A 16514-nucleotide genomic window follows, 5' to 3' on the forward strand; every position below is an offset into this window, starting at 1 on the left:
ATCATGTGAAAGGGATCTAAGTCTAAGGCCTTGTCTACACTACAGAATTTTGTCAACAAAAGTTATGCTAACACTCAGAAAGCACTATAATAAAAATAGGTATTGCATGTTCACACTTGCTCCCTCTGTTGGCAGAGCACGTCCACAGTTGGGGCAGTATCATTGATAGTGTGAGCAATGCACTGTGGGTACCTACCTAAGATGCATTGTTTTCCATCCCAGCATTCCATGGGCTTCCGGCTTTCTTTCATGGCATTTTTCAACAGCCCTTGTTTGCTGTGCACCCGGCATCTTTGTATGAAGGGATGGATCCCTCACTGCTCTCCTATCTTCGGATAACTGTCATTAAAACAATGCGAATGGCAGTGCAGTTATTCATGAAGTTCCTAACTGAACGAGACTCCCAGTTGCCTGACATGGTGTATAATATGGATAGGAGCAACTTTAGTTTTCTTTTGGCATTCACGGAACAGCTGCATGCAGTGGCCCATCACTTTTGGGCTCGGGAAACAAGCACTGAATGTGGGATCGCATTGTCACGCAGGTCTGGGATGACGAGCAGTGGCAACAGAACTTTCGGATGCGGAAAGCCACCTTCTTGGAACTGTGCGTGGCACTCGCCCCAGCACTGCAGCGCAAGGACACCAGAATGAGAGCTGCCCTGTTGGTAGAGAAGTGCGTGGCAATCACAATGTGGAAGCTTGTGACTCCAGACTGCTACCAGTTGGTTGGTCAATTTGGAGTTGGGAAGTCGACCACTGGGGCTGCATTAATGCAAGTGTGCAGGGCAATTAATCGCATTCTGCTACGAAGGACCGTGACTCTGGGAAATGTGCATGAAATAGTGGGCGGCATTGAAGAAATGGGTTTCCCTAACAGTGAAGGGATGATAGATGGCTCACACATTCCAATTTTGGCACCAGACCACCTAGCGACGGAGAACATCAATAGGAAGGGGTATTTCTCCATGGTGTTGCAGGCACTTGTGAATCACTATGGGCGTTTCACTGATATTAACACGGGGTGGTCCGGGAAGGTGCATGACGCACACATCTTCAGGAACATTGGCCTGTACAGAAAGCTGCAAGTGGGGACTTTCTTTCCAGACCAGAAGATTATAGTGGGGGATGTTGAAATGCCCATAGTGATTCTGGGAACCCCACCGTACCCCTTACAACTATGGCTCATAAAACCTTAAACTGGAAACCTGGATCGCAGTAAGGAGCAGTTAAACAACAAGCTGAGTTGTTGATGACAATGGAATGTGCTGGTGACTATGGAATGTGCCTTTTGGAAGATAAAATGTGCACTGGCGATGCCTTTATGGCAGGTTAGACCTCAATGAGGGTAATATACCCATGGTCTTAGCCACATTTTGTATGTTCATAATATTTGTGAAGCTAAGGGTGAAAGGCTTGCTCGGGGGTGGAGTGCTGAGGCAGACCGCTTGGCTGCTGATTTTGAGCAGCCAGATATCAGGGCTATCAGACGGACCCAGAGAGGGGCAATTCGAATGGGGGAGGCTTTGAGGCACCATTTTGAAAATGAGAACCAGTAATGTATATCTCTGTGATTGGTTCTGCAGTGTTGCATCTAATTTTCATAGGAAGCAATTGTGAAATTTGGGGCCTTAAATTCCAGTAAGCAAATGATTAAAATACTTGTGTATGTCTTGGTAGTGCTTGCTATCTCAATTTGTAGGACACAAAGGTTAATTATCATTCAAAACTTGGCTTTTATTTCAGAAAAAACAACACACAAACGCACACACTCTTGGCGGGAAAGGAGGTACAAGGGAAGAGCAGACTTTCAAAACTGTGTGTAGGTCCAGCTATCATTTTGAAAGTTGTCCGAGGGGGTGGAGTGAACGGAAAACAGAACTTGTGGAAAGCGGAAAGGACTGTGCGGGTGGAGTTTGGGTGAGGGCACAGAAAAGAGTTCTGAATGTGCTGCAGGAGAGGGCAGGCCCGCATCTGCTCAGCCTTCAGCATAAGGACTTCAGCATCTGCATTTGCTCCTCCATGACTTGAATCACCTAATCAGTAGCGTCCTTAACAAACTCCTGATTTTCTTTTCCATCTTGCCTTTCGGCTTCCCTCCACTGCCTGCATTCCCTTTTCTCTGCATTGGAGAATTGCAGTACCTCCCAGAACATGTCATCTTTGCTCCATCTTGGGCGCTTTCTTAGCTGACGGAGATGCTCTGCCAGTGGGTGTGGGGTGTCCCTCAAGGTCACATCTGCAGAAGCACAAGAAACAATGCACAGAAGCATGATTGTTAAATTCACACACAGCATTGAAACATTTCAGTAAAATACACCTCTGGTAACATTACAATCACTTTCTCCCTGACCCTTGGCAAGTGCACATCTTGGCAAACCTCTAAAGCATAATGAGTGTTGGCTGGGGGGGGGAGGGCTCTCTACATGGGGAAAAGAGCACTCTGGAAGTGTTGCGGTGCAGTGACTAGAGAAAATATTCTAAATTCTCCCACACTTTTCTACAGGCAGGGGTTATTGTAGCACATATCTCACTCCTGAGGGTAAGCAGGGAAGCAAGGGAACATCTATTACACACTTGTGGATTCTTCCCTGGTCCCTATGCTGCTCGCCTGTGTGATGCTTTGGTCCCTGCACAAGTGATTGAATGGGCGGGAAAGTTTCCTACAATGGGGGAAGGAACAAAGCACCTCCTCCAAGGAACCTTCCTCAGAGGATTGCCAAGTACCTCAAGGAAAGTTTCCTAGAGATCTCTGAGGGTTTCCATGAGAACTTGGCATGCATCAATACCATGGTCTGCTGTATTGATTAGCCGCACAAGGAAATGTCCGGCACACAGAAACACAGGCAGCCTTGTACATTTCTATACCTTGAACCCATCTCCGCACCTCACAAACCACAGCCACTTACCAGGCGTCTCCTCTCCTGCTTCTTGTTCACCAGAGAGCAACTGCTGAAACTGGCTAGTCACCTCTGGAGTGGTAAAACTGTTCCTGGCTGCCTGCCTCGCTGGGCAACCCCGCTGTGGGCTCCACATCATCGTTTAACTCCATCTCTTTGTCAGCCCAAGTGCAAACATCTACACTGCTATCTTTAGCTCAGCTTGAGCCTGAGTCAGTTGACCCAGGATCTCAGACTCGCTGCTGTGGGTTTTTTTTTTTTTTTTTCCCCCCCTCTGTGTAGCCATACGTTCAGATGCCCAACTCCCACTGAAAGTCAGTTACAATTACGTGCCAACTGCCACTTGTGTCTTTGACAATCTTTGGCCTGATTTAAAATGTGACTGGTTTCCCCCCCCCCCCCCTTGACTTTGTTCACTAATGCTGTTAATACTAATGAACCAGTCACACTTAACTTTTTTTTTTTTTAAACAGCTTGATAAAACCAGGATCCAAGCCGCCTGTAACTCCTGTGAAATTGAAAAAAGTCAGTACCTTCCAAGAATTTGAAAGTAACACAAGTGATGCTTGGGATCTTGGGGATGATGATGATGAACTTCTAGCAATGGCAGCTGAAAATTTAAATACAGATGTAGTCATGGAAACTGCTAACAAAGTAATTCAGAATCACAGCAAGCTACAAGAACAGCATAAACTGCAGGAGGAACAACTGCAGGAAGACAAACCAGTACCATTTTCAGAATTGCCTTCAGTGGCGTATGGTGACAACAGGCTGGTTAAGTCAGTCAGTGAAAGTCATGCATCAAGTTCTGCAGGTATGTTAAGATATGAAAATGATGCTGAAGTCTGAATTGTAGAGGGTTCAAAATGCTAAACTCTTGTAGTGTTGATTTTAAAGCTTAATATCCCAAGAAAAAATATTGATGGTGGACACTAATTGCTGAAAGGGACATTGCATGTCAAAACAAGCTTTAAAATGTTGGGGTGAGGTTACAAGATGTTTCTTGTTTTCAAACTGTTAAACCACCTCATTGCTAGTTTAAATTGGATCTTTGAGTTTAGTCAAGTGGTCAACTGAATCAAGATGGTTTCAGGACTGGTTATAAAATGTTTACTTTTTTGGGTAAAATTTGTAATTAAGATGCAGCTCAGACAAAAGGTTTTAAAACTCTTTGTTTTATAGACCGCCTAAAGTTTAATGAAAAGAAAAGGTCAAAGACTAGTTCCACCTACCTCTTATTTCCATTCCTCCCTTTTTCTAATTGCACCATATTTCCTTACTGAGTCTGTCAGTTACCTCATCTGTAAAATGTGGAGAACTCTCTTGGGCCTCACACGTGGATTGTGAGGATAAAGTTTGTTTATATATAGTGCTTAGATATAATTTGGACATTCCTATAAAGAGTAAAAATTTTATCACTCTTGGTTTCCAGTATCTAGCTTATTTTTTTGTTATCTGTTAATACTGATGTTTTAAAACTACTTGATAAATTGGAGAAGATGGGGTGGGGAGGGGACACAGGGCAGGGCAGAACTCCTCTGAAGCAGTGCAACCTCAGCTGACTTGGACTGTATATCATGCATGGTGGTCTTTGAAATAACGCTTGTTTTTTTCACAATCTCAGCAACAGTTAGGAAAGACCGCTTTCAGCAGTATATTGGTCTTTATAGTTGGGCCCAATTAATAATTAAATGGGCCTTAACCTTTGAGGTATGACATCCCAGATTGATGTGCTCTATTGAAGGTCTTGTGAGGCCTGGAATGCTCCTGGAGGAAAAACTCTGATTCTCCTAAATCTAAGAAGCCATCTGCAGTTGAGACTGCTGGCTTGGTCTACCCTGGGGATATTCCCCCAAGATTCTATTTTTAAAATTGATTGGAGTCATAGTGTAGACCAGATTACAGGTGGCCTAAATTGACTTCCAGAGAATCTCTAAATTAGTGGGGCTTTAATAATACTCTCCTTTTTCTGTTGTAGAGAGTGTTAGTGAAAATTCTTCCATGCAGAGGTCACAGTCCCTTCCACATGCTCCAACAGATCCATTAGAGGGAGAAGAGGCAGACGACAATACGTTAGCTACTCCGGCACTAACTGAAAGAGAGGCATTCAGATTAGACAAATTTAAGCAACTACTTGCTGGTCCTAACACAAATCTTGGTAAGTACTTTAAAAATAAAAACGATGTGGATTTTAACAGAAGAACTCCTACTTTAATTATTTTTGCAATTTGACATACCATATTTTATAATGATGTGAGTGAGACTTTACAGTTGCTCTCCTAATCACTTAAAGTGTTTCCAGTTTTGAGCTGGCTGAGTTGAGAATTTTAAGATGCAATTGTGATCTTGTTCTAATGCTTGTAGTATACCATTTGTGTACATCAAAATGTTTAAATTCTTTTGTTATCTGATATAATGTGGCTTTTTTGATCTGCCCTGTCCTCCTCGCAGTATTTTTCGCTATATGTCCAACTAACTCACTGAGTATTTTTTACTGGAATAACTTGTGGAAACAAATGACGAGAAACCGAAGACAGAGAGTAGAGTGGATATTGGAAAGCATAATTCAGGTGGTATTTGACACTTAAAAATAAGATTGCTCTATGTCAAGAAAAGATTGAAGAGCAATGGACTGGAACTCCAAGACCAACCAACTTGTGCCTTGACCGAAAGAATTATGGGTACATCCAAACTCGTGTAAATGAGAAAAGGAGTCGAGAAGTGAAGTGCTATATAGTATCAAAGTATCACTATTTGTCTTCCATATGAGCATTCTTTAAGTTCAAGGACTAATAATAGATAGTATCTGCCATACCAGTACCATTTTTGTATATGTTATACTAATATCTGACAGTTTCTGTAACTTAATGCACAAAAAACATGAAGATGACATTACTGAAATAATTGCCATATGAGGTGAGCAAGAGCTCTTCAAGTTGTTCACATCCCTGCACCAACCTCCTGGAGTTGCAGGCTATAGGAAATGTAGTAGTCAGCTGCTTCCCAAGGGCTTCTCCAAAGTCATAGCCATTTTCAGTATATGGAGAGTGGCAACAGAATCACTGAGATTCATTTTAACTTCCAAGACAGAAAAGCGAGCCTCTAAAGAGGCTAGAAAGATTATACTGCACCTGGAGAAGTTGATTAAATTCTTCCGAACCACACAGATCTTTGGCAAAAATCAAAAATAAGAATGGAACTAGGAATAGTGATTTCCTTGAGCTGGATTATCCTGGAAGATATGTGCATGAAACTCTTGTGGCGAGCAATGAGAAATGCATGTTTACAGTTCCTGAGGTGACTGGCCCCTGATTGCTAATCCCAATTCTTCCACTGCCTTCCTTTGCAGCCATATGGTGACTGTTTTAGAGGTCCCGGGATAAATGCTTTTGATGGGAACTGCAGGTACTAGCCTCCTTTGAAAATAGTTTCTTTAATCTTTTTTTCATCAATTTTTTCCACCTACTGGATGGGTATAGCAGTAGCCTACTGTATCCACATCTAGAGCTTAAGGTCTTTGCTATGAGTGTTTTTCTTTTACCTATCAAGTGCTTAGCAAACTTTTGACATTATATTATTATTTATTTGTATTACTGTAGTGCCCTAGGAGCCCTAATCATGGACCAAGACCCTGACAGAAAATCTTAATGTGCTGTTAGGATTCATATTCTTAAAACTTCTGCCATATAGAAGTATTCTGTTCAGTCAAAGTCATGATGTGTTTTTTTTTTTTCCCCGCTTATGCCATAAATTAATACACAAGACTTGTTGATGCCCATAAAGGAACAAAATAAAAGGCAGCAGCATTACAAGTAGATCAATATGAAATGAACACGTAACATCTTATGACATTTTAAATTCTATTGTAACTAAATAAATTAAAAGGTGCAGGAACTAATATTTCTTTTTAGAGTACATAATATAGGCAACAGTAATAACTTTGAGTGATGCAGTTGCAATAGGCCTTAACAGTCATAGAATCATACATTTCCTATTAAAACAGAGTATTTTAATACGAGAAGTAAGATTATAAAATGAGTATTGGATCTTTTTAACATTTAGCCTTACCTATTTAACTCTGACAACATAATCAGACAAATACATGCGAATGCATGTGTGCATTGAATATTTCCCCGTACAGTCAACATACTGGCCATATACCTGTAGTTTAACTGTTACGAATAGCACAAATAACTTAAATGTTTGAGGCCAAATTCTGCTTTGTTGCTGTTACACTAGTGCAGTCACACTAACTTCAATGGGAGTTGCATCCATGTAATCATAAGTAAAACTTGGTTCTTGTTCTTTCCTGTTGAACTTTTTTTAAACTTGAAAAAATAATACTTTTACCTTTTCCTATTACAAATGTAGAAGTAGGAAATACAGTTATGCGGTTTGCTTTCTACATGTAAAGGAAGTGAATAGTTTCTCAATATTTTTCTTGGATCTAAACAGGATCAAGATTAAGTCCTTTTTTCCATATCTGCTCATATGCAGTTTTGTCACCTCATCCAGTCTAATTAGTGTGGACCTGTGTTCACTACCATTCTTCCTCTGTTTCTACAAAGCTAAATTGATAAATGTAACTTCATCGTATTAAAAGGGTGAGTTAAAACTAAGAGCAATAGTGAATTATAAATACAATTTTTTTTTTGTTTGTAGCTCAGATATTGGTAGTAGCATTGCTTCATAAATCTAGAGCTGTTTTTTTTTTTTTTTTTTTTTTTTTTTTTTGGGGGTGTGTGTGTGTCTTTTTATTGATAAAGAGAACTTACGTGGGCAATACTGATTTTCATATGTTGTTGGTGACACTATAATTTCTATATAGTAGACCTCCCTGTTAATACTACTGAAATGTATGCCCACATGCAATTTGAGTCTGGGAGAGGACTACCAGAACTTTCTGGGGATGGAAGTTGGAGGAGATGCTTATTTTTATCTCACTGTTGCAGCAAAGACAACCTTTGAAAAAGAGGTTATTGAACATCAAATGTAAACCCAAAGTACTCTGGGAAAGTCAAGAGAACCTTGTGCTGAGGGGAAATTGCTGAAAAAGCGATTGTGGTGGAGCCAGATAATAGGCTCCAGGATGAAAAAAATTGAGTGCTAGCTTATTAGACAATCAAATATCCAACACAGACACATTCTTATCTCAATGCTTTTGCTTCCATCATAACTGGAGAAATAAGTAACAACAAACTAAAACACAAAGTAGTATAGCTACTCTTGAAATCTTTTCAGTCACACTTGGAAGACCACTGTCCTAGTGGAGACGTTGTAAAATCCATGCCCCAATACATGGGAAAAACAGCCATTCCTGCCGTTTTATGTAGCTTGACTTTAAGTGCTCTAAAATCCAAATGGTTATCCAGATTGCTTTGAAATGTGGTGTCCCACATAGGGTAGTGTTTGTGACGCAAATTTGGGGTCATTTGACCAAGGGGTTCCTGAGTTACAGGATCCTCCTCAAAAATGGTTGCCTTCTGCTGCCTTGTACTGTCGAACTGAGAGGTACTAATGATGGCTCTAATAAGACCTCTTGAAGGCTGTGAACTTTAGTTAACATAACTAAGGATAAATTAATCACAAGCCCTCACTGAAGGCAAAAGGAGTCTTGAACTGAGTGGCTGGATGTTGCTGTAATTTGAGAGTCATTGGTGGCACCTTATATTGGGAGGAATGTAATCAGAGTATTTGGGGGGGGGGAAATTAGTCATGTGAATGCTTCCTGGGAAGGATGGGGGAGAAGAGGTTTGGGTTGCAGTGATGAGTGGGAGGTTATGGGGAGAGGGATAAAGGGGGATTGATAGCCAGACAGGTTGGGGGCTCAGGTGACAGGCAGGCATGGTAGCCCCCGGCTTTGTCAGGGCATTCCAACCACACTTCATCCCAACCTACTGCATTCCCCAACTCTCCCAGGTTGGGGATTATGGAGAGTGCATGTGTCAAGGATGATTCTCCTCTCTGGCACTTAGAATGCAGAAAGTGGGGGCATGCAAGGATTCTAAAAATTAATACCAGCCACTCCAGGCTTGTATTAAACTCCCACGGTTACAACTTCTCTCTGACCTTGGATGGGTAAATGCTGCCACCACCCAAATGCAAAAACTCCCTTTTTGGAACCGAGAAATGCGCACTTCGGAATACCCTCAAGCTCTTTCACCCCTCCCCGGAGAAGAGCTGAGAAAGGAAATTAGCTGTTGCCCCCAGCTAATTAAACAACATATGCACAAACCTCTTAGGACACCAAAAATCCAATCCTGTTTTTAATAAAATTTACTTTTTTTAAGAACAAAAAGAAAATACATTTGAAACTCAGGCTATTGCTAGATTTTAAAAGAGCGATTCCAAAAATTAAGCACCCAAATTATCTTTCTTGGGGGTTCAGCTTAAAGGTTACGAACAAACAAAAGCATCTGGGGTTAGCACAGGGGAGTCCACTAGTCATAAGAAAAAAACAGAAATAAACTTAATCACGTCTTTCTAAACATTCCTGATCTACTTGCATATCTGGGTTGTTAAATAGGTAGTTCTAGATAGGAAAATCACCAAATCATATCTGGCCTTCAGCTTCTCACAGCGTAACTGCTGCCCTGTTCTCCTCTTTCTTGGAGAACCACAACAGACACAAAGGGGAAGTATTTTCCCCACTTTAAAAAGTTCTAGCCTTCCCCTTGGTTCTTTTGGTCAGGTGCCCACTCCCTTTCCTTTACCTGGGGATTTTTTTAAACCTTTACAGGTAAAGCAAGCAGAGAACAGCCACCAAGAGGGACTTTAGAGCTTGCTGGCTGGCTGGGTGTCCATAAAAGGGAGCCACCCTCCTCCCCATTATTTATCACAGCATGGCACCCACTAAATCTTTGAGTGACCCAAACTGTGAACAGTACTTAGGAATGTGTTCACTGCTTTGCTTGCGTAGATGTGCAGTTTGGAAGGATTTCAGATTGCATATGAACCAATAAAGGAAAAAAGTTGAGTTTCTTTGCCTGCCTAGTTAGTTTGAGGGAATGTGCCAATGCCTTTGCACACACTGAACATCCCACCACTGTTTTTTCTAGTCTGAATCTTTGTACACCTGTGCAATAAAATTTTTAGTACCTTATTGCTTTCTTCCAGTTGTCTGTTATAACATGTATTTATTTTATGGGGAGGATTACAATGAATGCAGCAGAATAGTCAGCATCTGGTTTAACCAAAAATGTTGATATATTGGGTGGGGAGGAGGTGGAGACAGAGGACTGCATGTTGCATGGGGAAGGGAGGAGGGAAAGAGGATGACAAGAAGAGGGCTTGTAGATGCAAAGGGGTTGGATGGGAGAGGGGTAGGCAATCCTTGGATTGGTTGTTTTGAGAATCTGTATCTTACTAGCATCAGTGGGAGGGGGATCAAGTGGCTACTTCCTGATATTGGGGCAGATTAATATGGGTGTTTCCAGACACACAATGTGGAGGTTTGGAACTGACCATGCAAATAGCTTGATTGCTGAGGGAAAAGAAATATATGCACTGCTATGTTTGCCAATATGTGGATCCTGGGAGATGACTTGATCACAAGGTTGCAGAGTTAATGCTGTGAGTCTGTTACAGATGTCACCGAAGTCACAGATTCCGTGACTTTCGCAGCAGCTGTAAGTTGGTGAGTAAGGTACTTCCTCCTTGATAGTGGATTCAGTCTCCTGTTTACAGATATTTACACATTCTAGGATCGAGATTTAATCCTGGTAGAATACAGTGATTGTCATAAATATTCCTTGTCCCTTTTATATGGTTCATTGACATGGTAGGCTGGAATTAAGGCCTGTTATGTCCTTTAAAACTTTTTTTTAAATTAAACTCATATTGCAAAAATGAGTAACTTTTAACTTGATTTTTTTTTTTTTGTTCTTAGCCACTTTATCTTTAATTTCTCAGCACAGAATTTCATATGCAATTTATCTCTCTCTGCTCCTGGTCTGTCCAAGTCATTTAGAATTTTATTGCCCTCTACAGTTTTTGATCTGTAATTTATCCCTGTGGTACACGTGCCTTCTTCCAGGTCATCGATAAATAGTATGAAGTGAACAAAATCTGTCTCAGCACTGATCCATGTGGCATGCCACTAATCATTTCTCTTTCAAACTGTTATCATCCAGAAGTACCCCCATCTCATTGATGTTCAAGTCAGTTTACTATCTGCTCAACATGCTTGTCCCTTCATTTAATACACAGACCTAATCTAGAAGGTCAGTACTATATCAAATTGCAGAGAAGCTTTTGCTTTTAAAATAACATGAATCTATGAAAGGAATTTTATTTTAACTATCTTTCAATAACTTCTCACGTGTTGAGTATGTTTAGAAGGATTAGTGTCATGGTTTTAAAAGTGAGTATCATGGTTTGTAGTTTTCTGGATATTTCCCTAATTTTCCGGTGTGAATTATTATATCATCTACTTAACTGGGATACATTTAATTGGGATGACTACTTTATTGAGATGTTTCCTAAGAAATCTATTTAGTTCAATGGTGAATGATAATGTTAGCCGCTTAATCAGAACGGTAGTGGTAAAACCTTCAACTAAATAAAATATTTTCAGATGATGCCAAATGATTTTAGTATTTAACCAGATGCTAATTAGATATGAAATGATAAATTATGAAATGAAGAATATTTACACTAAAGTAATTAGTTCAGACTTCCTTAAAAACGGCCTTGTCTCTTGATCAGTTGAGTTTACTCTTCTTACTAGATTTGTTTTTTTGTATTTGCATGTCTAAAAGGCTGATGCAAATAAACAGATATCTCTCTTGAGGATTTAGTAATTTAACGCCTTCTATGTTTTCTCTTGCTTAATTTTTCCCATTTAACTTCATTGATACTTCCCTAATCCTCTCAAAACTTGGGTCACTGAAACTGAGTCTTATCTGTCTCCTATTTTGGTCTCATTTTAGTTTTAATTTACAAATTTATAGTAATTACTGCAGAGATGCTCCATTATCACTTAATCTTCAATTCATTTGCTCTCTTCAAGCAAAATAATATCTTTCTAAAAAAAAATGAGCAGTGCTTTTATATATGGAAAGTTTTTTCTACTGTGTCAACAAAATTGTTTGGTTTATTTCTTCCCTTACTGCATTGGTCACTATCTGTCTGAGTAGGTGGGTGAAATCTCCCTTCACCTATATTCTTGGCTGTATTAAAAATACATAAACTTCCATCATGTTTCTTCTGATGAAATGGTTGTCTTGCTCTTACTTTTTTTTTATCTTGTATTTCTGATTGGATCTCTTATTCCAGTTACTTTTTCCTGTCTGTCTTGGTGAAACCCTGGTGCCGTTGAAGTCCATGGGAATTTAGCCATTGACTTCAGGGAGCACAGGAGTTAACCCAACAATGTCACTATTCCTCCTCTTGACTGTCATGAGTGACTTTTTTCCGATCTATTCCCTGTTTGCCTACCAATAATTATCTGAAATTTTGCATTGCTTCTCTGATTACATTGATCTTACTTTTTCACTACTCTTCCTCTGTTTCTTCTTCCTATTGTTCCTCTAGCCTTCATCTTGGTTTTTCACTTTACCATCTGTTTTCAAATATAATACACAATCAACCCTTATTTTCAGGACAAATATGAAAGCTAGGTATCAAGACAGAATATTAATTAGGGCTGTCAAGCAATTAAAAATTAATTGCAATTGTGCGATTAAAAACATTAATCTTGATTAATTGCGCTGTTAATAATAGAATACCATTTATTTAAATATTTTTGGATGTTTTCTACACTTTCAAATATATTGATTTCAATTACAACACAGAATACAAAGTGTATAGTGCTCACATATTTTTGATTACAAATATTTGCACTATAAAAATGATAAAAGAAATACTATTTTTCAATTCCCCCATTACAAGTGCTGTGATACAACCTCTTTATCATAAAAGTTGAACTTACAAATGTAGCATTATGTACAAAAATAACGACAAGTTTCAGAGTAACAGCCGTGTTAGTCTGTATCCGCAAAAAGAAGAACAGGAGTACTTGTGGCTCTAAGGTGCCACAAGTACTCCTGTTCTTCTTTTTACAAAAATAACTGCATTCAAAAACAAAACCATGTAAAACTTTAGAGCCTGCAAGTCCACTCATTCCTACTTCTTGTTCGGCCAATTGCTCAGACAAATGAGTGTGTTCACATTTGCGGGAGAGAATGCTGCCCGCTTCTTGTTTACAATGTTACCTGAAAGTCAGAACAGGGATTCTCATGGCACTATTGTAGTTGGCATTGCAAGATATTTACATGCCCACTGTGCTAAAGATTCATATGTCCCTTCATGCTTCAACCACCCTTCGAGAGGACGTCTCCATGCTGATGACTGGTTCTGCTCAATAACGATCCAGATCACTGTGGACCAATGCATGTTCATTTTCATCATCTGAGTCAGATGCCACCAGCAGACAACTGAATCTCTTCTTTGGTGGTTTGGCTTATGTAGTTTCCGCATCAGAGGTGTTGCTCTTTTAAGACTTCTGAAAGCATGTTTCATACCTCGTCCCGCTCAGATTTTGGAAGGCACTTCAGCTTCTTAAACCTTGGGTCAAGTGCTGTAGCTATCTTCAGAAATCTCACATTGGTACCTCTTTTGCATTTTGTGAAATCTGCAGTGGAAGTGTTCTTAAAACGAACAACATGTGTTGGGTCATCATCTAAGATTGCTATAACATGAAATATATGGCAGAATGTGGGTAAAACAGAGCAGGAGATGTAAAATTCTCCTCCCAAGAAGTTCAATCACAAATTTAATTAATGCATTATTTTTTTTAACGAGTGTCATCAGCATGGAAGCATGTCCTCTGGAATGGTGGCCGAAGCATGAAGGGACATGTGAATGTTTAGAATATCTGGCACATAAATACTTTGCAACGCCAGCTACAAAAGTGCCATGTGAATGCCTGTTCTCACTTTCAGGTGACATTGTAAGTAGAAGTGATGTTAGATGGAAAAAGCTGTCTTGGTTCCTGCTGTTGTTTGATCATAGCAAAGCAGCTGGAATCTAACAGGACCCACCACAAACTTGAAACTTCATTAATAAATGATGGATATAGTCCATCAGGACTGAAAATAATCTCAGCCAGATCTTCTATCATGAATACCCTAGTTTTTATTTGAATTGAACTTTGAGCAATTCTTTGTATCTGTGCCCCAGTCTGACCCAATCATTGATAGAGATGCTCGATTATACTCCTCACTCTGGATGAAATGGAGGGGGGAAGAGAGAGTTTCAGCATGCCAAAAATACTTTAGTCCGTATCTCCTCACTAACTTCTGATGGTTTTGCACACTGAATGTGAGCAGACACAATATAGAATCCCATGATGGCATCACACACAAGAACCTTTGGCAGAAAACCAATTGCCAATGTTGCCTATAGGATTTCTGAGAGAGGGGAGCAAAGCGACCTGAGGGCAGTCCTGTCCATTCCCACCAAGGACCACACTTGTATTATGCACTCAATACGATATACAATATTGAAGGCAGCTGATAAACCTTATCTCAGCATGAACACTCAATCTCTATATTGCTAGGAGAATGTTGGTCAGTGCAACAAGTGGTGGAAGTTAAAGGAAGTTGGATGTATGTCTTGCCACAACGTTTGCCACAGTGCTAACCAGAAACAGAAAACTAGATCCCAGTCAATAATTGGATAGTCTTCACATCAAAGGATAATTTCTTGAGCATAGGCTGAATGCATGCGTCCTATAAAGGATTTGGCATGTTTACACCCTGCCTTTTATGTGAGGTGTTAGCTATCACCACCAGCAAAGGAGTTTCTCCCCTTCTGCCTGCTTTCTCTAGCCAGAAGGACAAGAATCCAAAGAATTGGTTTGAAGTTCTCACTACGCTTCCAGAACCTGTGAATGATACTGGCTGAAACAACAGTAGTGTGGACCCCTCCAGGTAATGCTCGACCTTCAGACATGCAGACAGATTCAAATCTGCTCAATTTTATATACAAAGTGACCTGACTCTTTCACAACAAGAGTGATGTGCACCAACTACTGAATGTAGTTCAGGTTAATCACTCTGCAGAATCAATGGTAGAAGCACTTATTTCCTACTCAGGCACAACGTAAGAATTCCAGCTCCTACCAGAATCCTAGCAGTAAGAATGGTTGAGTTTTTTCTTTTTCATTGTATACTTGGACTGTCTATTGCAATATTTAGCTTTTACCTGTTACTTGAAAACTAAACGCTAGTAGGGTTTGAGGGCTAAAATAAAAGAAAAGCCCAAGAGATGCTCTTAAGTGTGAAAAGCACAGGAAAGAATATTTGAATGAACAAATCTTCCAACATAAGCATATTTGCAAAGTTTCATTATTACTTTTGTATTTAACTGGAAGTCCAGTACAAGATACGTGACTTGGCAAAATTCCTAAAAGATAGGATTGGGAGAGGATCTGTGTGGAGCACCCTCCACTGTCTCCCACCCTCAAGAAGTGAGTTTGACAGATCAATAATTGGGTAATTATGGCCATTTAAATTGTTTTCCTAAATGTAGTCTGTGGGGTTAACAGTGTTGACTTGAGGTGTGTTCACGTTCAGTTAAATGGATTCAGAAGATAGAGACTAAAATCTTAAAGAATTTGATTAATGGAGATAGGGGATTGGGAAGGTGAAAGCATTATAGTGCCTGATCCTGAGAGCACATGGAACACTTGTAACTCTTATTATCTTATAGGCTCTGACTCCCATGACTTCAACAGTAGTATTTGGTGCTCTGCTGATCTATGGATGAGGCACTTGAAAAGCTAAATAAAAGCTAATGCCAAGCTAATGGTGGGTGTGAAATATTAGAATAACTTAGTTATTATATTTCATTGTATATACTAGCGGTATTGCATTCAAAAATGAGAATCAGGACCCCAAAACCCTCCTCCCCAGTAGCAAAGTGAACTCCATCTCTGGCTTCCTTCAGCCTTGGTCCATTAAACAGTTTAGGACGCATAAATGCAAATATCTCTTCCTTGGGAGGAAAGCTAGTGAGCAGCTGTAAGCAGGTCCTGGCAGGTTAGGGAGACACTAAACAAAGTATCAGGCTCTTGATTGCAGCAAATGGGGAATTCCATGGCAGCCTGGGAAAATACCAAATTCTGTGGTTGAATTGCAGAGTCCACAGGACCCTGATTGAGATGAATGGTACAGTTCACACATCTCAAAGACAGCCATTTCAGACTCTGCAGATTCACTGCAATGGTTTTCCAAGATTGCAGCGATAACCTTGAAAACAATCGAAAGGGCTAGAAACATGTGTTTTTAAATGAAAGCTGAGTTTTAGGAGCACAGTTCTCTGGCAAGGAATGTGTTCCATGTCAGATTCTGTGACCATGGAATACACAGGGCCCTGGCTATAATCAGGAAATGAAATGGTGGTGTGTGGAATTCTCTAACTTTACCTTCCACATTTGCATTATAGGCCCCTGTGAGCCAGTGTGTTGGGGCAATGGCATCCCTTTTGGCCAGGTGTGGCATGGCACCTGAGGTCACTCAGTCTGGCAGGGCTGTCAGTTGATTCCTGGTCTGAAAACCCCCTCAGTTCTTACGTACCTCAGGGGGTTGATAGACTACATCTGTACTACCTT

General features: G+C 40.2%; 1 protein-coding gene across 2 annotated transcripts in view; it reads left to right on the forward strand.

Annotated features, from left to right (window-relative positions):
* Window positions 1–16514, forward strand: part of TBC1D22A (TBC1 domain family member 22A) — a 446515-nt gene that overhangs the window by 20409 nt on the left and 409592 nt on the right. For both annotated transcript variants that reach the window (XM_054019874.1, XM_054019883.1), the window contains exons 3-4: window positions 3373–3713; window positions 4878–5057. In XM_054019874.1, the coding sequence (XP_053875849.1) occupies window positions 3373–3713; window positions 4878–5057 (521 nt within the window). The remainder of the gene's footprint in view (window positions 1–3372; window positions 3714–4877; window positions 5058–16514) is intronic.

Source organism: Malaclemys terrapin, chromosome 1, assembly GCF_027887155.1.
Source record: "Malaclemys terrapin pileata isolate rMalTer1 chromosome 1, rMalTer1.hap1, whole genome shotgun sequence".
In the NCBI taxonomy this organism is placed as follows: Eukaryota; Metazoa; Chordata; order Testudines; family Emydidae; genus Malaclemys; species Malaclemys terrapin.